Genomic DNA, 26,031 nt, shown 5'->3' with positions numbered 1-26,031 from the left:
AAACTTTAAAGCATTTCCTGAAATCCCTCTACATTTGTTACGCCCCATAAACTTTATGGCCTCTCTCACCGAACATTAATCATCCAAACAAATGTCTCTTGGCAAATAGTCATTATTCTAACTTTTTTCTTCTTATTTATGTTTCCCCGGTGGGTGGCGCATGCTGCGTTGCTTCCAGATACTTGGTCGACAATTCTTAATTGTCGAAAATTTATAACCTGGGTGTTGCAAATAGTTTCGTTTAACATTCCCTGTGCACTACTGTGACATCTCTTTAATGTTCAGCTTACGCTGCACTTTTGAAACTCAGGATTAAAAACAGTATAATTGAAAATCATTTTTTTTTTTTTTTGTGCTGTAGTTGTCTTTGCTAAATTTTCAACTAATTCTATTTATTAGAGTGGGAAATCACCTTTCTTTTCACTAGAAAGTAAACGTTAGGATTGATTAAGGGATATTGCACACAGCTGAAGTGACTTTCCCACAAGTCACTTCCTTGTAATGGCAAGGCAGGTTAAGTGTTAGTGGGATTAAAAATTCCTGGAAAATATGAACTTCTCTTTGAGACCAGCTGACTCCATAAGAGGAAAAGGATAAGGGGATCTTTTTTCTCAAGCTTGAATTTCTCGTCAGTGACAGGACTTGAACTCTCGAATTGGCAGATGGTGACATAGCTAAAATCTGTGCTAGAGAGAGAGAATTTTTGTGTGCATTCTCTTAAAAATTATTGTAGTCTTTACAAAACAAGTCAGTCTCATCCACTTTATTCTGTGAGATATATATAGGATTGTTAATAGATTATCTTTACGGTTTCAAACGGTAATCAGAACAAATAAACTGATGTACAGTACACATGTGCGATCTGTAGTATGATTTTTAATGACTGTTTTTAAACCTTTTTGATTTATAAAGAAAAACAACACTTGAGGCCTACATTCCGCGATGCGAGGGGCACACATTTTGTGTACTAGTGCAGTTCTGAAGAGAGAGAGATAGGGGAAATCAGATCAAACATAAACGCTGGGGATATTTAAAAGTTTGCTTTGAGAGTTAGTACATAATTATTCAGAGTTCATATGGGTAGATTCCAGGGCGTTCTCTTTCCCAAAACGCTATTCTGTGGCTGTATTTTATATTCGTATAAATTCAGTTGGTGCAATGATTGAAGTTAAATGGCTTATTGTGACAAGCGGTGTTTTGACGGGGGAAGGGGTTAGATGGTCATAACAAAAGCGTTTCTGCTCTTCTCAGAAGAGATAACTTTCCACTTTTTTGGATGCGATTTAACAGACATTAAACTCTGCAAAACCTCACTGTCCAAGTACCGGTGCAAAGTTTAGAGTGAATGTCATGGAATTATTATTTTATTCATTATTTTTTGATGAAGTAATGGTCAAATCAGAATTACTTGGATCTGTTGAAGAGATTTGTACAGTGTGGCAAATAGACTAGGAGATATGACACGATTCTGTAACCGTTAAGTTCACCAGACAATATTTGAAGATTACTTTTTTGCAGATTACTTTTATTACATTTATATAAAGGAAAATGTGCTTAAAACGAATTCCATTTGTATTGCAGTCGACCTTACATTAACCAGTACTAAATTAGTTGAAAAAAAAAAAAAAAAAAAAAGGAGGTTACAGTCAATTGCTTGCTGTTCTACACTGTATGGAAAAGGTGTGCGTTATAATCCTGGAGAATAGGAATTTTTATAGACTTCTTTCACACCGTAACAAAGTTAATCGATCTTCGGTTTTTTTTTTTTTTTTTTTTTTTTTTGATTTGGTAGTTGTTGGCGCATCGGCTTCTATGGCCATATTGCACCTCCCAAGGTTTTTGCAGTACTTTGATCCAAGCCCGAGGCGCGAATCGAACCCGCGACCTTGGGTTGCCGGGCAGGTACTTTACCCACTCGGCTAGCCCGGTCGGCCGATCTTCGGTGTGGAACTGAGTTGTTTCGAATCGCGCTGAGCCAATAAGTCCATTAGACGCCTGGAAATTGCGTTCGTTCATTGGTCAGCTTTCTAAACGAATACCTGAGTTTTCAAGAGCCAAAAAAAAAAAAAAAAAAAAAAAAATAAATAAATAAATAAATAAATTAAATAAATAAAAAATATATATTTACTATCCTCGATCGAAACTAACTCGGCCACGATGTAAAAACTTAGTTGAGTTGCTTGTCTCTTTCTTTCTCTCTAGTAAATTTGGGCTAAATTGTTTCCCTATAACTCTGCTGTTGCTATGACTGAATCTTGGCTCGTTTGACTATGCTTCAGATCTAGCCAGGCACGCCCTTCACTAGAATTCTTGCAGAACAGGATTTTCATAGCACTGATTGGTCTAATGATAGGAGTGAGTTTGGGAAAATGAGGCTCCACTTGAAGTATGTCATACTTTAATCTCTCTTTTAACTTATGAGATATAGGCCGTTAATGATGAAACGTGTTCCGGTTCGAAATAGGTAGCATGTCAGTTTTTCCTTGCTAATTTTCCAGTTCGATATCAAGGAAAAACCAAATGATGTTTATTGAATTGCATAGTTAACAGAAAAACTAATTCTTCTGCTTCTGATTTACCCCATAGCTGCCTCTTTATCAAAACCTTCATAGATTGGAATTTACGTTGGATGCAATTTTATCTGCGTTCTTTTGGGTAGGAGGAGAAGAAGATTCTTAATACTTGTGATTCCGCAACTTCCTATTTGGGGTGAATAGTAGGGTTATAATTTTTCCCTTTCAAAACCGAGGACAAAATTACTTCAGCATAAAGAATTAAATAATAAATAAAATACATATATTTATAAAAACAAAACAATTATTAATGTAGTTAAGTGGATAATCTTTGTCCTCATTTTTTTAATGAAGCCAGCAGGATTTAAACTGTTTAGTTAATACAATGTCATAACGCTGACAGCAAACACATTCTGCCTTCACAGCGAGTTTCAATGGTATTACACTTCTTTCAAACAAATGATATCTTCTTAGTGATATTTGTTTTTAAATGTTAATCTGCCACTTGTTTAAAAGATGGGACAATAGCTGAATGTCACTTAACTTTTTTTTTTGGCAATGTAATGCCATCTCTAAAGGGTTAATCTGACAACTGCACTACCACTAATTTCAAATAAATGTGCTTGAAAGTAGTTCAATGCTAGGGAAACTCATTGTGAAAGCAAACTTTGTTCTGAAGTTGGTTTTATTGTACTTAACGGTACCGACGTTCACGCTGATGTAGCCATGGTAATAGTAGGTGGATATGTCAACGTTCACCATTTCGAAAGAGCTCGTTATGCAATGTACAGAATATTAACCTGGAAAGAGTAGCTTCAAGTAATGATTTGCAGTTCCTGCGCGTCATCATTCTGGGGGACACATGCTAAAAAAACGGTGTCATTCGGGGAACAGGTGATCATTTCCTGGGACATCTGGTAACCATAATCAAGAGGACACAACAGATAATCAACAAAAACTACTGTATCTGTAATTTGCAATTACAGATACGAGCACTGCAATTCTCGCGCTCAGTTAAATGTCTCTAGGCTTGTCTTTACAAAGTTTGAGGTCGCGGTCGCTTTGATTCCAGATAATTATATTCCAATAACTTTTTTAATGTCCTGGAAGATGTCATGTTTCATCTTCCGAGGCCATCAAACAAGATTTTCGTAGCACTATGTTAGGAGCGAGTTTGAGAAAATGAGTCTCCACTTGGAATATGACATACTTTAATCTCTGTTTTAACTTCAAGTATGAAATCTAGGCCACTAATGATGAAACGTGTTCCGCTTCGAAATAGGCAACATGCCAGTTTTCCCTTGCTAATCTTTCAGTTTTATATCAAGGAAAAACGAAATGTTTATTTGAATTACTCAGACTCTCAGAACTCTTAAAATTTTTATGATCCCAAAGAAAAACTAAATTTCAGACTAGAACTCCATTCCAATTATCTGCAATCCTTTCAACAAAGTCTTTTCATGAATCACGAAACCAGACTCTTCTGGGAATTTGATGAAACCACGAACAGAAAACCTAGGATTCTACTGCTCTGCTTGCCCAGAGGCGAGAGTACTAACATCTTTTCCTCAATACTTTTTGTTTTATGTCATACGAGCCCTGAAGCAATTGTGTTTCCAACTTTTCGGAGAATCGTTACCTTTTCAATATAGTCATTCCATTTTTGGATGATAAACAAATGCCAGTCTTAAGATAGCAAGGCCACTTGAGGGTTCAGCTATCATGTTCTCCAGCAAACCCAAAATGACAAATGGCATTAATTAATAATCCTTCTTTCGCGAATACATTTGCCTTATCACAGACATTGTTTCTCTCTCACGCTTTTTCTAAATCCTCCTGTTTCTTCTAAATCAGTCTGAATACGAGTGGCCATTAGTTAGTAAGCATCCCTGTACAGTTTCTCCAAACTAACTCTTCTACATTTATACCTGATACTTCTAATATAATCAGTATTTCGTAAATTACAACCTACAGAAATTCAAGTTCAATGTCAACACCTTCCTCTCCGGTTTCCCGACTCTCAGAATCTATCAACGATTCTAGGGCGTGTTCCACTAACCTTTCGTGTTACGAATTACTATAAGGTAAAACAAATACTGTAGTACTATATGTGCATGATTCCAGTTGACACAGCGATCATATGCGAAAGAATGTTGAAAATTTGGATGAAGACAATTGCAGGAAAGCAGAAAACCACATCATTAATCTCGATTGGTTCATTTTCTATTATGGTTCAAGTTGTAATAGCGACATGAGCTCTCTGTACTTTTTTTTCTTTTCTGTGTTCTTTACATTACACGCACATTTTTACCATATGTGCATTTGCAGAAAGGCACAGTGCGTGCGCAAGAGCGTTTTATTAATAGTCTCTATTTAATGCATTTTTCATAGCTGTATCTTTATTGTGAATGCCACTTATTTTATTTCTATTTGGGCTGCCAGAGAAACTATTCGTAGTTTCAGTTTATTTGAATGCCGTTTTATTGTGTTTGCGGTAAATTTAATTTCCCTTGCTTCTTCTACACGAATCTGTCTGTTATTTAGAAACTTATTAAAAAATTTGCTTTTCATACAGTAGTCGAGTTATATCAAGTAAATTCAGCAGGTATATTTATAGCACAAAATGTGGAAAATTTCTAGAATTGCTTTTTCTACCATAAATAAAATTTAACCAGACTTCTTACGCAAGTGACAAATGGAATATTTCCCTACACGGAGAGGTCTCACGCAAAGAGCCATGGAGTCACGTGAATTGGCAAGGGCAATCGCTGTTTGTTTACTTTCAGCCACAAATGGAATTACTTTAATTATATAGAGGCATTCGTATTCTTTTACAAATACTTTATACAGTAAAACTCGCATAAGACGTTCCTGCCTACGCGGCAACCGTAGAATTTTAAGGCGTCCAATTACTCCATGACAGCTGTTGTCGATCAAACTAATCATTTCTATATTTTTAGCGTAAAGAAATACGAATTTCTACAATGAGATAGTGAATGTGTTAAACGTTATTGAAAGAAACCTTTTTTTTCCTCCGTAATAATTATAATTTCTTGACTTCAATGTGAGAAAATTCATTACCTTTTTTAGATTGGCTCTGCCAAACTACAGTCACTTCATCAACTTTAAAACAAGTTACAGGGGCTTTGATTTTTTTTTTAAATAAACATAAAGTAGTCAATGGAAGCCAGTCAGGGTATATGGAAGGGTGGTTTAATTATTAGATTCTACACTACTAAATTTTAGTTTGTGTAACTCGAGCTTTGTGGAGCAAAAACATTGTCATAAAACAAGACTTAATGAGTCAACTTTCCACTTCCTCTTTTCAAAATATCAACTTTTCATTTTGCATTAATGTGCATCTGTGATTGGTTTTAGGTAATCAATCATTAATGATCTCTTGGGTTGCAGAAAATGGAAGGCAAACTCTTTTAGGCAGACTGAAGCGTTCAGAAGTTTGGGTACTACCTCTTATTCTTCTGTGCATCGACTGATTGCGGCCCTAGTACAGTGATTATTAATGCTGTCTTACCATGCCATGTGGTAAGGCGTACGTTCTGGTTTCTATCTCAATAAGGAATATCTAGAAGCTTTTTTTTCACACCATGATCAAATTAGTCGTTTAGAACGAGGATAAATAGCGTAACTTTGTTTAAACTGATCCTAGAACAGACGCAGTTTACAGATATTATATACTGACACTTCATAGCCATAGTTGCTTAGGTGCAAATTCAAAAAGAGCTAACGCAACGACTATAATTTCGATTCAAAATTATAAAAACGTAGTAGTTTCATTTCAAATCAATAGATTATCATAATCTATCTGGATTATCGTTCAATAATAGTTTCCTTCTATAACTCTGCTCTCCTCATATTCGTTCTGAACAGAAAAGTTTCTGATCACCCAACTTGAACAAACGTTTGATATTATAAAATGCTTGAAGGTTATTTTCAGAATGCTTCCATGGGATATTCTGACTTTTCTCTCTAGCTGTAATACTTTTATTCTTGAGCTTTCCAAACTTTTGCCTTGATTAAGCTAATTTTTTTCGGGGCTAATCGATCCAGATGGCAGTAATTCATTATACATGCAGAGCAGCTCAAGAGGAATTTTAAATCTGTATATTCTTCTTGAGCTGCTCTGTATGAATAATGTTATGATTTCTTCTTAATACTGACAGCAAAAAGAAATTAAGAGCAATTTATCTTCAGCTACCGAAGATGCGTGATATTTCCTATTAGAGACATCCAGTGTTTACTTTACATTGCAGTTTACCAAGGTCAAGTGCTTTCTTCTTGTAACGACTGGTTTTTCCAGTGTTCTGTCTGACCACTTACTACGATCACAAAGCTCTAGCTTTGTGATCTTATTGCCAAAGCAAATAAGGCTACGAGGCGTCAGTCAATGTCTGCAAACTGTGTATATTCTGTGGTCGATTTTTCTGTTTGCTGGACGAAGAACCCAAGTTTCAGAAAGAAAAAAAAATTATACTGTCCTCGCCACGATGTGAAAAAATTCCTTGCAATATTGATGGGATTCGAACTCGGGTCTTTTCCACCCAGTATGGGGAGGATGGCGATTATATCAGCTGTGTTACCCACGAGGGCTCTCCGTACTGGATGGATGGAAAAGGCTCGGTTCAAATTCCGTCGGCGAACTATAGCCCCCAGCAGCACACGCACGCACACATCCCATCAATGGCGCGAGGAACTTTGATGTGCTTTTTTCTCTCCGTGGTTTAGTTAGTTGAGCTGAGCAAACCGATAAGAAGACACACAATTTATAATATAAATACACGTGAGTGTACGAGGTTGTTCTCAGATAACCCTAATGTGACTTTTATATTTTTACTATAACTAACCCATTGAAGGTTAGGCTATTCATATCCTACACTAAGTACTGACGATTGCCTTAATAAGCCGATAAATATCGTTTAGCATTGATACCCATACGTCTCAGCCACCACGTCTATGTATGGGGCTGAAATTAGGTCTGGCGAAACACATGCAACGTTGAAAAAATTTCCTACTCTTGAATATTTACCATCAGGTAGCTTAATGGGATATCCAATTACAATTTACAAGATGCAAATGTATCATAAACCAAAAATTAAACTCTTGGTTTGCTGTTTGCTAGACGAAAAACCCGAGTTTCCGGAGGTGGGGGAACAATGCAACCCTTCCCTGAGGCCAATAACACGGGCCTTTTTCATCCCGTCTGCATCTCTCACTACCTGCGAGGGCTCCAGCTGGGATAAGAGGAAACACAGCTGAATACCCTAAAGTGGCAAGGGCCCAATGAGGAGGGGAATGAGTTTGACCTCGATGTCAAACAGTTGGTGCCACAGAATAACATGCAATATTCTAGCGTTGAGATTCCTCCCTTTATTGGCCTACTTGTGGCTTCTAAGTTCAAGCTGTCACACAGCATGCAAAGGTAGTAAGAAAACATACGATGGCACTGCTGGACAACTCCAAATCCGCGTCCCCTATCATAGGTTGTCTTCTCTGTTCCAACCATGATACAATCTCAACTGTAACTCCTCCTCTCCTATCAACCCGTCTCTTTCTTTCATACAGTTATTTTTTTCAAAGTTTGCCCTCTAGAACCCCAGTGTTCTAGAGGGTAGTCCAGTACAGAGTATCAATGAATGATGCAGACAGTCCATCTCATGCATGACAAATGGCAAAAACTAGCCAGCGGACTTATAGGCTGGCTGGTTGATAGGTGGCCAGTCATACAACTTGATACAATGCAACGTAACGCTAAACATTCACACCTCCACAACACGCATGACTGGCAGAGATGCTACAACACAGGTAGTATTAGCAGGTTGTACGGTGATCCATGGGAACTGCCTAGACAGAAATGTACATACTGTATATGGCCTTTCTGTCCTCGTTGTGCTCACCGTATTCAAATTCTGCATCACCTGTGTCAGAGTGGCGCCATGCCTGTAATGCCCGTATTTGATGACTTAACCATTGCATTAGTATATGAACAAGTATATGATGTCCATTGTGCTCACAGCGACCCTGATATGGTCCGTATATTTGCTTGTCCCATGAGGACCCCTGGGAAGCCCTTGTAATTCCTTCACTTCCTCCCCAGACCTTGCTCTACAGGCTGCTTCACGTTCCAATATAAGAACTACAGAATCAATTTCTCCTTTGCTATGGCTGTCATTAAACCATTCGTCTGTGTATACTCCCAAACTAGTAATTTCAGACCCACCTAACACTGCCTCGATGGCATCAGGAAATATTCTTGCACCTCTTCTATTTAAGCGTACTTATTTTTATAAAAATAGTCCCCCTATTAACAAGTATACGTCATAATGAGAAAAATTCTACCAGTTGTAGAGATGTATAGTCTTCCACGGACGAGTTTATTGACAAGGCACTCATCATGTATTCATTGCCTTCTAACAGGTCTGTCTAAAATTTCAGACACTTTTAAATTTAGCCCTAACTCGTCAGTTTTTCTTAACATTTGCTTACATTTGCCAAATAAATCGTCCAATTGCCTATCCTTAATTCATTAGTACCAACATGTGCAGTATCACCTTCTGTATCCTTATAAGATAACCGTTTTACAACATAATTAACTTTTTCCCATGAGCAAATACCCTGGTGCTGTTCCACTTATTATTTTGCATAACATATTTCTACTTCCCTGACAATAGAATAACCAACAGTTGCTATTTCCTATGGAATCAGCACTTTCTGCCTTAGGTGATTCCGCTGCGCTTCCTGACGAGTTAGAGTAACTCTAGCACTGGATGGGCAGTTCTGAGTTTGATGGAGTCCATCTTTTATTCCCTTCGAAGGCATCAAGTGCTCAAATTCGCCCGCAAAAACGTTTAACTTTTGTTAATGTCCTCGCGCTGTTTACATCTAAAGCACACAAAACATCTCGTTTAGCTCAATATCCAACTACAGACGGATCTCCATTCAAATCACAAGCAATACAAACGATTAGACCCTTGGTGAGGTGGGAATCGTCAAGGGCGCCAAGTCAAACAAAGCATTAAATAAAAACTGCAGTTCAAAACTTTCACTTCACAATACTACGGACAAAATGATTTTTCTTTAAACAAAGATTTCTGGTGTGCTCGCACTGGCATGGGTTATCATTTCAAAGAACTTTTTAGATTGAACAGTATCCAAAATATTTCCGGTATTAATTTTATCAGTTTTGTTTTTCTTCTCCTGTAGTCGTAAGGCTGTGATGTGTTTGCATTTTTATTGGAAATAAAATGAGTCTTTATTTATTGATACATTCATTTATACTTGGCATGTTCAAATGGCTATGACAGAAGTTTCGCTGAACTCGTAATCTCGTTATGTAAACAACCGGTTTATATCTAACTAGATTTCTCTTATAAAGTCTGGTACAAGATGCTTTCTCCACCTGATCTTGTAAGAAAACCACAAAAGAAATTATAATAAACTGGTAGAGTAAATAAATAAAAAAGTACATTTTATTACATTTCGATCACACCTAACTAAAAAATAATCACTATGCAATTCCTCCTTGAATTTTTCGAAACTCACTGCTTCAGCCACCTTTCCGGCTACTTATTTCAACTTTCCTACGAATCAGTCCGACGATAAGTTTCATAAGATCTAGTTTATTATTATCACTTACGATATTATAGTTGTTTTCTGCTCTTAGGCTCACTCAATGTTGAGAATATTTCTCCTTAATTAATTGAATTAATCCCCCTCTTCAGAGCCTTATGCACTACAAGCAAATCCCCTCCCCCCAATAAACGTGTCCCGTTGATGAGCCCACATCTAAGCCGTTCTCACAGAAATAATTCTCAGCGTTCTTCACCAATCTGATCACCTTTCTTTGTACCTTCTATAGAATTTCTACAAGGGATTTTAATTAAAGGGCACCGCTTCAGCTGAATGTAGTAGGTGATGCCACCAAGACCAGTTGGCGGTGTGTGTAACCGTCACAGTACAGTTTGGATGAACTGCTAGATCTGAAGACTTGAGATATTCAGTATGGTAACCATCTGTGTCTACTATAAAGCGATTTTCGTCCCAGCAATTACTTATGGAGCCTCAATATGGTATGCCAAAGCAAGAACCGCAGTAAATAAAGGAATCCTCGAAACGATACAGCGAAAAATACTCCTCACCATCACCAGGACGTGTAACACGGTGAGTACCTGCACGCTGCAGGTCCTGGCGGGAACTCTCCCTCTGGACCTGGAGAGATGTGGGTTGATGTACTACCTGGCAAAGGGAACACCGACCACGTTTGACACTTTTACACCGGGCCCTACAAACAACCACCGAACGGAAAAACAGAAAATCATGGAACACCTGAAAGAAACTGGGAAGAGGAGATGGCAAGAGACGACCAAGGGTGAAGTCACACGGAAATTTCTACCCTACGTAGACAAGACCTATCCAAAGGCCCCCAGATGGTTCTACCCGGGACTGAACACCACCTTCCTCCTGACGGGCCATGGGCCCTTTAACGCAAAACTGAATGCACTCGGACTGACCGAGGACCCAACTTGCACCTGTGGCAATAAGCAGACGTGGCAACATATCATGCACAAATGTGAATGCTATGAGGAACAAAGATCAGTACTCATCACCAATATAAAGTTCGTACCAAAAGACGACGAGCATCACCTCCTGGATTCGGAAGACGAGTACACCGCGTTCAGCCGCTACGCCCAGGACATCTTTAACAGACGGAGAACGGAAATCGCTATCCGCAACAGTACAGAAACATCTGAATAGAAGAACTCCACTGAAACTAACCAAGGAGGAGAAATTCAAGACTACAGCATGGACATACCGCATGACTAAACCGATCAGAGGAAATTACCAACAAAGATACCTCTCCATTCATGACCTGGTGCAAGAGGCCAGGACTGATGCTTTCAACGAATATGACTACTTGAATTGACATCAAAGCAGTACTACAAACTGACCAGAGTAATCAGTCCTCTTCCTGGCCCCATAAGACGAACAAGAGACTAGTGAGACTCTGAACCAAGACTGACCTATCTGAAGTGATACTGAACTGAACATCCAAAAACCAAGACTGTGACCGCAGTAACCCACCTGAAGTGATTCTGAACTGGCAATCAAAAACCACGACTGTGACCGCAGCTACGCTGTCGCCTCGCCTTTTGGCGATCTGGGTTGGACACCTAGTCTGGCCCACTTTCTCTCCCTATCCTGGCGGGGGAAGGAGACGAGACCTTCTCCTCCCCGCCGTCCCCCCGTTTACTTCTCCTGGTGCGGCATGGGCATGCCGCACTGATATCTGAGGTCGTCTTCCCTATTGGCCCCATACTTCTGTCTTTCCCCTCCAGTCTTCAGTCTTTCCCCCCACTCTCTCTATACATCACAGTGTACACCCCACACGACAAAAACTTAAAACTTCCAAATTATAACAGCCAAATCGTGCATCAATTCCGAAATTTAACCTCATTAGCGAACCACCCCTTAAAATCGCGTTATTATTATTTTATTTATTTATTTTTTTTTTTAGGCCCTAGCCACTGAAATCTCAGGAAATTAGGTGGCAGGGCCTGCCAGAGTAAATAACTATAATACTGGTCTACCTGCTCTGCCTCCACTGGGCTGAGTGTGGGCAACGTTGGCCCCCAGCAGGAATTTAGCGGCTAAATGGCCACAGGAACAACGGTACACAACACAATACTTCCAAATCTCATAAACTTTTAAATCTCTGGCCTTAACAGTGATCTGTTACACTCACAAAGAAAACTACGCGGAGATGGGGGAAACTCCTGGTGCCGTTTGACAAGAACACACTTTACTATATGTGTACGCTGGAAATGCAGTATGGCATGGTTAACTCTTTCCCACGAAGCATGCCACAGGAAATGTTAATTACATGCCTTGTGATACTTTCGTTCAAATCATTCAGAGAATGGATGCGTCCTTGATATAAGCGAAATCACATGGATTGAGGACCGGAGGTCAACTTTGCCAAATATTCCTAAAGCGACGGGAAATGTGGTGGTCATCATCGAAACTGCTTCGTAACACATTAATGTGTTTCGGTTAAGATTGTAGTAACGCTTGTCTGTCACAGTACATTTATCTGAATCATGAGCTCGAACCTCTTGGCATATCATCTAGTCACACGATTAGGTTAGATTTGTAATCTTATATAGAGAAGGATAATGACATCCTTCTCTTTACTTTCAAGTCTTTGAGGGTTCCCACCCTCAAAGACTTGAGGGTGGGACGCTGGTAATAATTACCTGTCCTCTTACGGCATGAAATGAAAAAGTCCATAAAAGTTCTTCGCCTCTTTGACGGGATTTAAACTCGGGCCTTTTCCGCATTGTGGTGAGGATTGTGATTATAACCAGGGGGCTACTCGCACAGCCATATAAGTACAGCGAAACCATCCATTTTTTTTTTTTTTTTTTTTTTGTTTATCAGTTATTACGTTTGTGTAAGTGCGTGTTCATGCGTTAATTTGCTTAACAACTCTCATCCATCTGAGATCAGATAACTAAGCTACCAGTCAAAGATCTTTTTAATTTAAGAATTCTTCTGTTTCAGATGAAGTTCCAACCCAGATCTCTTTGAACGTAGACATGTTCGGCATAAACATTATCTCCCATGTTTATGCGGAATGCCAAAAGCGAGTCAATTTGTACATGAAGAAAATTTTTCTTGAAATTACCAACCACAGAGATTGTGAATAATCAAATACTGAAAGAAACTCCCGAGGTCAGAGACAGGGTACATGCCAAATTCTCTAAAGAGCCTGCTCGCTGTTTTACAGAATGTGCCAGGCGAATAATCAAGTTTATTAAAGCTGAATTATACATAAAAAAATTAATATAATAAACCACAATGAAGTTACAGGATAAAACTTCTGTATAATAATAAATGAAAATTACAATCAAGTTCACAGGGAGCTCTCTGCCTTTGAGTGGTAAAATCTGAAGTAGCCAGAAATCTTCCTTTGCTTGCTTTTCACCAGCAGACTACAAACTGTACTGCAAAGGTACTGAAACAAAATCTTGGGAAGATCTGCTGTGGGGCTTCGCCAAGGCCTTCAGTAAAACTGGCAGATAGTTTTTTCTCCCCTCTGGGAAAACTTTTTTTCCAGTCCGACCTTTCTTGCATGTTTTTGATAGTTAAATGAAATCATTCCGTGATGCTATTTGGCGTAGCCTTTGGCTCCAGTGACGTAGTTTGCTGACTTCTGTAGATAATAAGAAAAACTAAATCATACTCATCCGGATGAGAGAGTAATAATACTAAAAAGCTTCTTTTTTTTTTTCTTAAAGCCTTAAATGCAGAACGCAAAGATACTTAAAACGATTAATGAAGTTACAAAAAACGGAAATTCCTGGTTATAAATAGTTATTACAGAGAGCGATATGGGGATCTCTTAAGTGACTTAAAAAATACAGGAAGTTAGAAATGCTTACCTGATTCTCGGAAGGCTGTGTAAATCATTTTGAAAGTGGCATACAAGGCCTCGGGTTCTGCAAAGAAGCGGACATGGACTATATTCCCATTTGATTTCTGGGGTTCAGTCGCGGTACCACAAAAACGAACTAGTCTGCTCTCCACACTCAAGGTATCAGCGTAGATATCAATGAAGTTCAGCTCACAGTTATTGGGGTGTGCAAGCTCATATTTCTGGAAGTTTACGTACATCTGAGGAGAGAGAGAGAGAGAGAGAGAGAGACAATACAGTGAATACAATTAGAATTCCAAATTAAAACTTGAGAAAGAAGCAAATATCCACCATAAGTGTTATTACAATTCTTGGACTTAAATTTGTGTGCATCATCTGCTTTTATTCTATATCACTACTGTTATCAGTTCCTTTGGTTTCCTGTTCTTACAAAGAGGGGCAAAATGTTACACAGTACCTGAAAAGGTATGTAGATGGCAGCACGTGTATTACTGACTGGCAATGTGCCAATTTCGACGTAGCAGAGAAAATTCGATATTGAGATACAATAGCATAATGCATGTTGAACAACATGTCGTTTTTAACGTTAGTAAATCTGTTAATAAAACAAACATTTTCACAGAAAACAAGTTACCATTCAAGCTACTTATGCATACTTTTGTTTTATCAAATATTTGTTAATGTACGAGTTTTCTTATTTCAGAGCTTGAATACTACTTTGGCGAGAATAGTTCTTTGTAAACAATGTAGAAAACCTAAAAAAAAAAAAAAAAAAAAACTATTTTAACTATAAAATCTATTTTAAACTATAAGCAAAGCTTAGGTTTTACCCAGACCTTTTTCCACATGAGTGGAAGAACGGCATTACCCCTGTAGGGGCTTGGTGTTTATATGAAGGGACAAAATATAGGGTAGTTAGCAAGAATGAACCACGTTGCAGAACAAAAGAAGAAAAATGTCAAAAACAATTCAGAAGGATTCGTTTCTGAACGTGGCTCTCTAACTGCGAAATTTCCACCTGCGCGAATGAAGATATCCATTAATTAGTTACCGATTTTTTGGAATGGGAATAGCGTAATTAGCTAGTTTACATACTTCGTAATTATTTTTGTATGCTACATTTCGCATGTATTTGATATGATAGATTGTTGAAATGGATGATAATTGATCTATTGGTTAGCTCTGCTAATCCAGTGATAAATATTCAATTACAGTTTTGATCGTTTTCTTTTTTCTTCTTCAAATGTCCATCAAAGCTGTGATGAATTCGTGGTAGTGTATAGATACATCTCTCTCTCTCTCTCTCTCTCCTACCCATTTGGAAAAGGTCTTAGATCCGATTCCTCTTGAAGGCCGGAGGAATTTTAATAACTGTTTTTCTCCCCTACCACTCTGGACTGTATTTACCCAGTCTCATACGGGAGGGCAAGGTTTCTTTCTCCCGAAAATCCAGGATTTATTTTCCTACGTAGACGTAAACCGATCTAAAATACAACGCAATTTAGGGAAACGATACGCTGGAGCTTCATGGTCTCGGCTCCTTCGCCAACTCGATATAATTCCACTGATATTTAATACTTTAGGCATGTGGCTATGTACAACTTCAGAAAAGTATGGAGTAGGAAGGGCAACATAGCTTGTCTTTTCTTTCTAAAGCTTAGCGCCATTTACAAGAGCAGAAATAGCCATTACGTGGAATTATAAATCTTTATTTAATAATTAGTTACAATTAATGGCCACAAGAACGAGTCTTTCTTTTTTTTGTTTTTTATTCTTCATGCAGGATTGCTTAGAATTCAGAAACTACCAATTAAATCATTCTTATATTTCAGTCAACTTTCGTATATTACTGATGATGCTGTTCGATGTAAACATTCTATTATCTAATCGAGAGCAGGATTCGCGTATCTCTCTCGAAATTCAAATTTGTAAAGTAAACCAGCGGATCATGCATCCAATACATAGTAAATTAAGAAAATCATTTAGAGAAAATCATAGTTGCCTTGCGCTCACCAAAACCGGTAGATAACTCCATAACGTTTTAACATAGTTACACATTCAGCATGTTACCAAGAAAGTTGACAACGAAATGCATTCTTATCTGTCTCAGGTAGAGCTTGAGGTCTCTTTTTTTTTTAATTTCAAATATTCGATATTTTATTAATTTGGCGCGCGCCGTGTTTCCGTACTTTAGCCCCTCCCACGTCACACCAAGCTGCCGGCTGATATCTGTTCTACCTGTATTGATCGTCTTTGCTGTGACTAGATGCTGTGGTGAAGGCGTATTTGACCGTGCTTTTCTGACATCCCGGAAGCCTTGCCAACGAAGATGGGTGTTACGGTGCTAATTAACTTTGGACACCTAGTGGGAGCACGCAGCTGGACAACTAGTGCGTAACTGAGAACCAAAAAGCAGACATTTATTCCAACAGCGGAGAGAGAGGGCATCTGTGTTAACATTATGCGGAAACAAGCAAAAGGTTATACTGAATATGTTATAGCAGTTTGTTATTAATCTAACTAATCACGCATCGTTGGTGTTTGTTGCATCTGATATGCTGTTTCAAAATCCGACGCTACCTCTCCTCCAAATCTGTGTAGCAGGAGTTTCACTGCTTAACACGCGGTCATGTTAGCTGTAGGCTGATAAAGTTTTATCTTTTTAAACAGGTTTCATTAGCAACTGTGCGCCTGCTAGCGTCAGTTTGTATGCGTCAGGATGCACATAAAAGTGCGCACGCGTGAACTTACGGTATACGAAACGGGTCTGCATAAGGCTGAATGAGAGTGTCCTCTTTTCCAACGTGTTTGTCAATGAGGCATTAAGGAATTCGCCATAATTTCATTTCAACTTATCAACAGGACAGGGTGATGCAAGGTCCAATACCGAGAGGGTGGGGTATATTAGTATAATAACGATTAAATGATGCAAGGAAACGGACTTTTTCCGCACCTGCCAAAAATACTCACTCATTCCGTCGCTAAAAAAAAAAAAAAAAAAAATGACTATCTAATTCTGCTCTGAACTTTACCAAACTCTCAGTCCGGTTACTGTGGCAGGCAATTGAATCCAGTGATCTACAACACGCTGCCCGAAAGTAAACTGTGCGAGTTCTTGCTTTCTGCTACTCTCCAAAATTCTGTAATTGTCAACCAAGAGCAATGCTTCGAATAAGTAATGCTTCTCCACTACAGAAGACTATTGCTATTTATTCTCAGTAGATACCACCATCCAGACGGCCATGGGTGGGTATGCACCCATTGGGTACCTATCCACCGACCGATGAAGGGCCAAATAGCCCTGAAACAGCCGTCTTGATGGTGGTATCCACTGAGAATAAGTAACAATAGTCTTCTCTATTCTTCTTCTTTTAATGCTGCCGAATGGCGTTTGCGACTTCGTTTTGATATTGTTCTCTGTCTAGCGCTGCGTGTAGAATTTTGTGCTGTTGTCATGTGAAGCCAGGTGTTGATGTTATCTAGCCATGCCATTTTCGGTTTGCCTGGGCGTTTCTTGCCTTCGATCTTTCCCTCCAGGATGAGTGGTAGTAGGTGATATTTTTGTTGGTTCCTAGCGATGTGACCTAGGTATTTGCATTTCCTGCTGATGATGGTTTTGAGTAGGTCCCGTTCCGTGTGCATGTCCTGCAGGACCTTTACGTTGGTTATCTTGGCTGTCCACGGGATTTTCAGCATTCTTCGGTAGAGCCACATTTCGAAGGCTGTTATTATTATGTCCAGGTTTCTACACCGTAGAGCAGTATTGGCCAGATGTAGCATTTCAATGTGCGTAATTTGAGCATGATGTTCAAGCTTCTGTCGGTGAGGAGGGTTTTCCACTTGGTGAATGCCTGCCTGGCTTGTTCAATTCTGCTTTTGATTTCGGCCTCATGGTTCAGCTGGTCATCAATGAGTACTCCGAGATACTTGAAGCGGTGTATTTGCTCTAATTTTTCATTGTTTAGTTTGATCGTAATTTTGCTTGCAGTCCTGCTGACCTTCATCACCTTCGGATTCTGCAGTCCCCTGTAGAATCCGAACTGTGTGTTTCCTAGTGCACTTTCGCACTTACATCTTATCCTTTGCTGAATCACCTTGAGGAAGACTTTTAGCACCTGGCTCATTAGACTGATCAGCCTGAAGTCTTCGCATTTCCGGCTGGTAGCCTTTTTTGGTAGGGCCATGGAGCCATTCGGATGGAATGTCGTTGTTGTTGTAGATTTGATTGAACCATTTCGTTAGTTGTTGGATGTTGCTGTAGTCTAGTTGTTTCAGCAGTTCCACATGAATCTGATCAGGTCCACAGGCCTTGCCTGGCTTTGTTATTCGGATGGCATGTCTTCTCTATTGGGAAAGCGTTAATAAGGATGCCAATAAAATGATGCCATGTAATCAACTTCACTTGACGTACAGACTTTATGCAAGGCACTAACTTCTATGTACAAGTATATTACATTAGTATAAAAACCCAGAAAAATGAATCGAAGATGATCTCACTCACATTTACACACAGACAATACTTGTAAATAAGTTATGCAACATTTTATTCCTCAGCACGGAGCCCCAAGTGATGAGTACTCGCGGAGCACAGGCTTGAGAAACACTGCTAAATATCATCGACAGGATACCATTTGCCTAACTGGCAGCTTGTTTAAATTGCATAGAAAATTTCATGGCTGGCCGAATCCTAATACCTAAGGCGTTTTCTTCCTGAACCACTTTTAACTCCACTTCCCCTAACGTGTAACTCCTGGATTATGCAAAACTTTATATTTAGAAGCATTAAACTTCATTTGCCATTTTTCAGACCATATATGCAACCGATTCAAGTGTTTTTGAAGCAACATGGCCTGGCTTGTACGTTACCCACCATTCCCACCTACAAATCACTAGCAAACTTTGAAACTTTTCCCTGCACTCCCTCATCAATATCATATACCTGCAGGTATCGTATGTGTGCTCAATGACCACACGCATCTGTAGACATCTCCGCATGAACACAAGCTTCTATAGACATGATAAACCTTTGTCTCTTTGCAGGATGAAAAACTCAAGACTACTTCATACAGGAAAAACCCCAGCCTTAGGATTGCTCGCTGTGGTGCCAAGTAAACAAGTCTTTTAAAAGAAATTGCTCTTTTATTCCGTTTTTTCCCCCCGAAAGGTTTAGGTTCGAAGTCTAGACAGAATTTGAATCTGGACTTTTTTTCTACGAGTGAGAAGAGGCAAAATCGCCGTAAGATTATTCCTATATTAATACCACTCATATACCAACGTGGTATATGAGCGATATTAATATAGTAATAACCTTAACAGAAAACAACCACGTAGCATTCTTCCCTAACTATGCAAAATCGCTGTCCAAAATGTCAACTAAATATGCCATTCGCATATTCACAACTAGTGGCCATAGATAATATTCGTTGCCAAAGGAACATGTCTAACGTTCTCTCTCATACGGACAAATCATTGGGTGACGTCAACCGCTTCCAACAACGCCTTGAATGATAAATAAAACCACAGGGACTATGTTATTTTTTCTAATAAAAAGCCAATTTAGTTGCGCATCAGACGACTCAGGACTAATTCCACTGGAAGAGGGAGTGGATTTCCCCAAAAATTAAACTTTTCACCTAACTAGCGTTCACTCACATAAAGTGGAATAACTATACATCAGTGAGTACAGTCGAAGCTCTTCATAGTGGCCCTCTTTTTAACGTCCCACGCGTTATAACGTCCTATGTGGTTGGTCCCGGCCAATTTCTCATTAACCTAATGCTATTTTATGAACAATCGCTATAACGTCCTCCCGATATAACGACCGTTTCTCATTCCCTCGGGGGTAGATCGCCCTTTTAGCGAACCCATTGATTTAATAATAACTATTACATGTGTTGCTCTAACTAATGTTATAGTGAAAATGGAGTCGTGCTAAAATCGTCTATCATAATAATAGAAATGGTAATAGTAATTTGGTTGATAAAATTACTGGTCAGCTAGTTATATCAAGTTAAGTAATGTCGGCTTCAGACTATGGAAGACCACGGCAGATACAGCAGAGTTGTACGAAACCTCTGGTAATTCTGAACTCATTAATGAACTGATGCAATGATGCTGGGCTGCTATTTTTAGTGGCAGTTTTTGGGTACGACAACAGGAATCTAATCTGTGGATAATTATACGTTGGTAGGTCTTTAAACAGTAATCGTTTACAACCGCGCGATCTCCGTCGTATTGTTACTTTAACGCTGGTTTTATTATCCGTCTGAAAAGGACGCAACAGCTCATGGGAACTTTATGGTTTTAAGTTCCAATGTTTAATAACTTTCTACTCCATAAAGATAACGTACACTTTCGCTGACTTTCCCTTACAGAAACGCAGCTTTTCTTTTCCAGGCATGCGCTTACTATATTTTGTTGTTAACAATTTCATTAGGACATCAGACGAATTCCTGTCATATTTTGCGATGAGCATGATGGAAAAATCCTCTTTACCTGATTAAAGGGTGCATGTTCTGTTTATTTTCGCTGGGATGTCGGAATAAAACTCAAATTTGATTTAGTAAATGGAAAACAGTTTGCAGGTAACTGTATTTCAAAATACATGAAGACGTGTAAATAATGGTTCAATAACCTTGTTGACATCAAAGGGCATCAGAAGAACATGCAAGACCTGCCCTTTCAGCGAACCCATTAGCGAGGAGTGAGCCAGGTAAATATAATTTCCAGACGATAAGTGATTTAAGAGCGTCTTAAGTTTCTTAGGGGAAAAAAGTAAGATGGCACAAGCATTAACCAATAAAAAGTGAGCACATTCTTCGAGGAAGGACAAACGACGACTTAAAGAGCTTTGTAATCCCTGTTTGGACGTACTCAGTACAAAATCCATTAAAAGGATTAAAATATTTTCTGATAGTGTCCTTCTGATAAACCAAATTTCCCCAAAAATAAAAATACCATATTACAGTTTTAAACATGAATAGATAAAGGCAATTGTGTGAGAGGAGGAGACTACCAAAAGGTAAAGAAAACTTCATTTATTTCTCTTTATTAATTTTATAATTCTTAGTTGCTTATCTTCATTTCCTAATAAGAAAAGCAAAATGACAAAAGATAGAGAACATACTAAGCGAGAGAGAGAGAAATGGAGGGGAAAAATAAAAGTGGAAAAGATAGATTTAGCTTATTTCTAATAATATCGATGTCAAAATTTGCTGGAGGTATTAGTAAATATAGTAGCTTCGCAACTCGAAAGAGTAATCTCAAGTTAAATCATCAACTGGAAGGGGCAACAACAACAGGTTAAAGAGAAAAGATGTAGAGCTAATTACATAGTCAAACAAAATTTTCTGATTATATCAATAATATACACGAGTTTTGTCAGTAGAAGTAAAGAGATAATTATACTATTTAATGTAGAAATAAATGATCAAATGAAATACTGAACACTATACATATAAATAAATAAAACCCACGCAATGTTTCATTAAAATGCACAGAAATCTTTTCACGGCTAAGGAAGGCCAGCAGTTTATAGTCTAAGTGATGCAGTTATAAATAACAAGTGACAGTTATGTTACTATAGCATGAATAACAAATAACAGTTATGCTATAATTGTACAATGACACGTGTGAGACTGATTACTATGGATTATAACTTATGTAAAGTAAACCAAAGGTGAAAACAAAGTACTGTTGTTTACAGTCCCTTAGAGTGGGAACTCATTAGATGATAACACGAAGCATGCACAGGAGGCATCAAAAGTTGACAGGTAGTAGCAGATGCAGGTAAGTCAACTTTATTATGATTCCACAGTTACTGTACTATTCAAAATAAAGTGTGAAAGCAATAATAATGTGTCCTGTATTTTTTTTTTTTTTTTTTTTTTTTACACACTTATGGAAGTTAGCATCTATTTTATTGAGGGTATCGGGTATTTAGTTCGGAAGAAGAGGGCGAGTCCCGGATGTTAAGTTGGAGGATAGATCCTTAGATCCTAATAGCATTTTGGCTATGAACACGATTCTTCTTTCATTAATAAAGGGAGACATTCTTCTCATTGGCGAAAAAGCTACTACTGTATTTCAGTGGTAGTGATCTGGGATTGCGTTGGGGTTTGGCATTGGCCCACTTCAGTAGCCAGTACTCTCCGTCATAAATTCGGTTCATGTTAGAGGAAGTTTTAAAGTACAAATTTTAGAACAGTAAAGAATTATATAAACTGAAGTGACCAGGGACTTCGTAAAGATGAAGGGATCCGGAATATGAAGTGGTTGCTGATTGGCGGTTCACCTAAGCTGCAAAGGCCTAGTAGTTACCATGTCAATGTGTGGCTGATGACATTTTGGCATCAAAATCCACGCCAGGTTGTGGAAGCTTGGACATTTGGAATGCCTGTTCCTCCAAGGGGGGAGGAGATTCAATTATGAAGGTTCAGGTGTGTCTTAGTGAGATCGTTTGTGCAAACTTTAGTGGATTTGTAGGTTACAGCAGGACAGGTACGCTTCATAGGCCTTGAGGGTTGTGTTTATGATATTCTTGACCTGTAGAAGATTTAGGGGCATTGTTTGTTAAGAGCTTGAGGTCGTCTGCATAGCTGACTATGAGATCAATGGTGCAATTACTGTCACGAACAAGATGCCTGAGGATTTTGCGAAAGAAGGTGTGGTTAATGGCTTGTAGTATAAATATCCTTTAATGGAGTAAAGTCTGGAAACCCCATTTCAAGAAAGATGCCAACCTCCTTGAAAGGAGGGAAACAACTTTCTGGATGCAAAGGGATTTTCGTACAGGAAGAAACTCCAGTGCTGCAAAATGCAAAGTCTGAAAACTAGGCATTTGTGAGAAGATTTGATTGAGGTATTGAAGTCCTTGAAAGGACTGAACAGATTTGATGGAAGAATATTTTTCCTTCCTAGAATGACGCAAACAAGGAGACAGATTGAAATTAAGGAAAGGTGCTAATTTTTAACCGGACATAAGAAAATTTACATATAAGGTTTATCAGCTATTGGAAAGTTGGCTGATGGAAGATTTTTTCAGCACATCGACTATTTTGTCTATAGTGAGGTAGTTCATGTGGTACGCTAGTAAATGAATTTTGTCGTGTGTTGTCTGCATAGAGTGCGTGCTCACTGGCCAACTTGTACGTTGCGTGGACCAAAAACTCCATTCTTCTGCCCCAGATCGAATAACTACAGTCCGACTCAGAAAAACCTTTAAAAGTTCTAGATTATGACGGAATTCGAACCCGCTTCAAAAGGTAAGAAGTAGTGAACCGATTTCGCTGTCGCGAAGGACAGCCATTGAAGAAATTAATGTATTCAAAATCCTTAACTTCGATTTAAAGAGGGATTTCTAGAATACCTAAAAGAACTATATAAAGCATGAAACAGGGATGGGGGGGAGAGATAGAGAGAGAGAGAGAGAGAGAGAGAGAGACCTTTTTCCGATGGTATATGCTATATAAACAATGCATTGTTCCACCATTTTAGTACTAATATTATTAATGTTGCAATTATAATAACGATAAAGGAAGGAAGAAAAAAAAATAAACGGCGAGAAAAAAATAAAGATGAGAGAGAGAGAATTCCTTCAATTCTCTGTTCACCCGATTAGTAACTTATTAGAACTTCCGAAATGATTCTGTTCCTTGAGCCCAGAAAAAAGAGGGTAGAAGCTCAATCAAGAGCGACCTTTAATCACCTGTTCTTGATAATTCTGGGTGAAAGATAAATTCACGTTACCTTTAACAATATCCAGACTACTCTGAAAACTCCCTCATCAATTTTTATTTTGCTGAGTGGCTTGGATTTCTCCTAAGCCGTTATCAGCTTGCTGGTACGAACGCTTAGAGATCAACTTTCTTACAAATTCAAAACTTCGTACGTTCTACTTCAACCTAATTACAGTCTTTAATAGAGAAAGGATGATGAAGGATTTTCTGAAAATTCCGCACTGCGAACCCTACGATACAAGAAGCTACGTGTGAGGTAGCCGAAGATGAAGAATCGGGAGATGGTGTTGCCCTCCAGATAATTATATCTTCTTTAGCATTTTATCCTAGGATACGTTAAGTACACACGCTCACACACTGCGCGTGTTTATCTCCATTTCTTTGCGAGTACTCTGTTGTAAGTGAAGTACTGTGATCTCCCTGGGAAGAAAATTGAGTCCAAGACAATATTAAAGTGCGGAATGTTTCTGAACAGAGAATGTAGTATTGATTATCTTTCCCACACATCTGGCACTGTTGCGATTTGCTCTTTCTTTCTGGCTTCGAGACTTTGTTCTTTAGTATATATTGGAGAACTTTCCGATGCTGGTATATAATGACGATAAGGAAGTGAAAAACACAGGGTAATGGTAGGTGTATATCCTCTGGCGCCTTAGTTTCGTTTTCTGTAGTTCGAACTGCCATAAAAAATGTATCTTATAAGCATACTTGTTACAACGTGCAATATAATATGCATAACGGGTTCGCACCCATTGCTTCCAAATGCTAACTTGTGAACAGACTTGTTATTATCTATCGGATTTTTCAAGCCTCTATCTTATAAATAGAACTCAGAACACAAAATATGCAATATGGTTGTTGTAATGGGAAGAAAAGGGTGGGAGGGATGGGAAGACACACAGAGAGAGAGAGAGAGTTTATTGCTTAATTAATAAATTATCTAAATGAATATAAAAAAGGAGCTAGGTTATCTCTGGTCGCAGACAGGTATAATCATTAGCGTAGTAGTTGACTTTATTGTATTATTTGCTCTTGTTAATTGATTATTTAGCTATATATCAAATAGACTCAATCAAGGTTTTAATAATAATTTTTCTTGTATATCTTCAATTAACTGTGGTAACTCACAAGACTCCTCTCGCTTGGTTAATGCTATATGACAAAAATATTTATATTGTTTATTATATGTATTTTTGTGTGCTGAATCCAACGGCGCAATTAGTTTTTCCTCTACTATCAATATCTTGTTGACATGAGGACTTTTTTTCGATATTTATAAGTATTGCACAAGTGCGTATCAGTACTCTTATAACTGCTTGTAATATTTGAATAGGTTTTTAAGTTATTTACAGACAGAATACTCTCATGCCACACCATGTCAAAAGCTGGAGCTTTTGACATGGTGTGGCATGAGAGTATTCTGTCTGCATTAAGGGGTATGCAATGTCCAGACTTATTGTATAGGACGATACAGAGTTATTTGTATTGCAGGAAAATTATACTGAAAGCTAAGCATCTACAGTTTAATAGGAATCTTTCGAGAGGGTGTCCTCAGGGGTCTGTATTGGGCCCACTTTTTTGGAACTTAGTACTTAATTTATGGCTAGAACAATCAATTGAAAATCTGCATAAGATTGCTTATGCAGATGATTTGGTTTTATGTATTACTGGTAAATCCAGGACTGTGCTTGAAATAAGAGTGGCCCAGGTATTAGAAAGTCTAGTGTCGTGGGCTGATCTGCACAAACTATTGATATCTACAATTAAAAGTGTTATGATGCTTCTTAAGGGGAAACTAAATTATGCGTGACCGCCAAAAGCTTTAATTAAGGGGAGGCAGATTCCCCTAGTATCTGAGGTGAAATATCTAGGTATAAGAATTGATGATAGATTATCGTTTTTCCCACATTTAAATTACTTACACGAAAAAATTAAAAAATTTAGTGCAGCAATAATTCGATTAACACGGTCAGATTGGGGGTTGAAAAGGAAAGTTTTAAATTTATACTACAAGGCAGTCTTCTTACCCATAGTTGCGTACGGAGCATCAGTGTGGTACTTCAGAGTTACTAACGTTAAATTTAAACAGAAATTGTTATCGATTCAGCGCTCAATGCTTTATGTTATTTCTAATTTGTACAGAACAGTCTCAACGAATGCTATGCAGGTTTTGGCCGGGCATTTGCCTCTAGACTTGTACATTGTGTATCGGGCCCTTTGTTATTACTTAAAAAAAGGCATTGTGGTTTCTTTCATGAATATCACATCTGATGTCACTATAGAGATAGCTGAAGCTAAGAAAAATGTTCTAACACAGTTGATTGGTATGTGG

General features: G+C 38.4%; 1 protein-coding gene across 2 annotated transcripts in view; it reads right to left on the bottom strand.

Moving 5' to 3' along the window:
• The window catches only part of LOC150082854 (uncharacterized), a 614,617-nt gene that overhangs the window by 37,399 nt on the left and 551,187 nt on the right, over positions 1 to 26,031 (bottom strand). For both annotated transcript variants that reach the window (XM_090377632.1, XM_090377631.1), the window contains exon 8: positions 13,970 to 14,201. In XM_090377632.1, the coding sequence (XP_090233758.1) occupies positions 13,970 to 14,201 (232 nt within the window). The remainder of the gene's footprint in view (positions 1 to 13,969; positions 14,202 to 26,031) is intronic.

The sequence above is a fragment of the Mastigoproctus giganteus genome, chromosome 7, assembly GCF_048544385.1.
Source record: "Mastigoproctus giganteus isolate SK-2022 chromosome 7, ASM4854438v1, whole genome shotgun sequence".
NCBI lineage: Eukaryota > Metazoa > Arthropoda > Arachnida > Uropygi > Thelyphonidae > Mastigoproctus > Mastigoproctus giganteus.
This window is presented reverse-complemented; position numbering and strand designations above follow the sequence as displayed.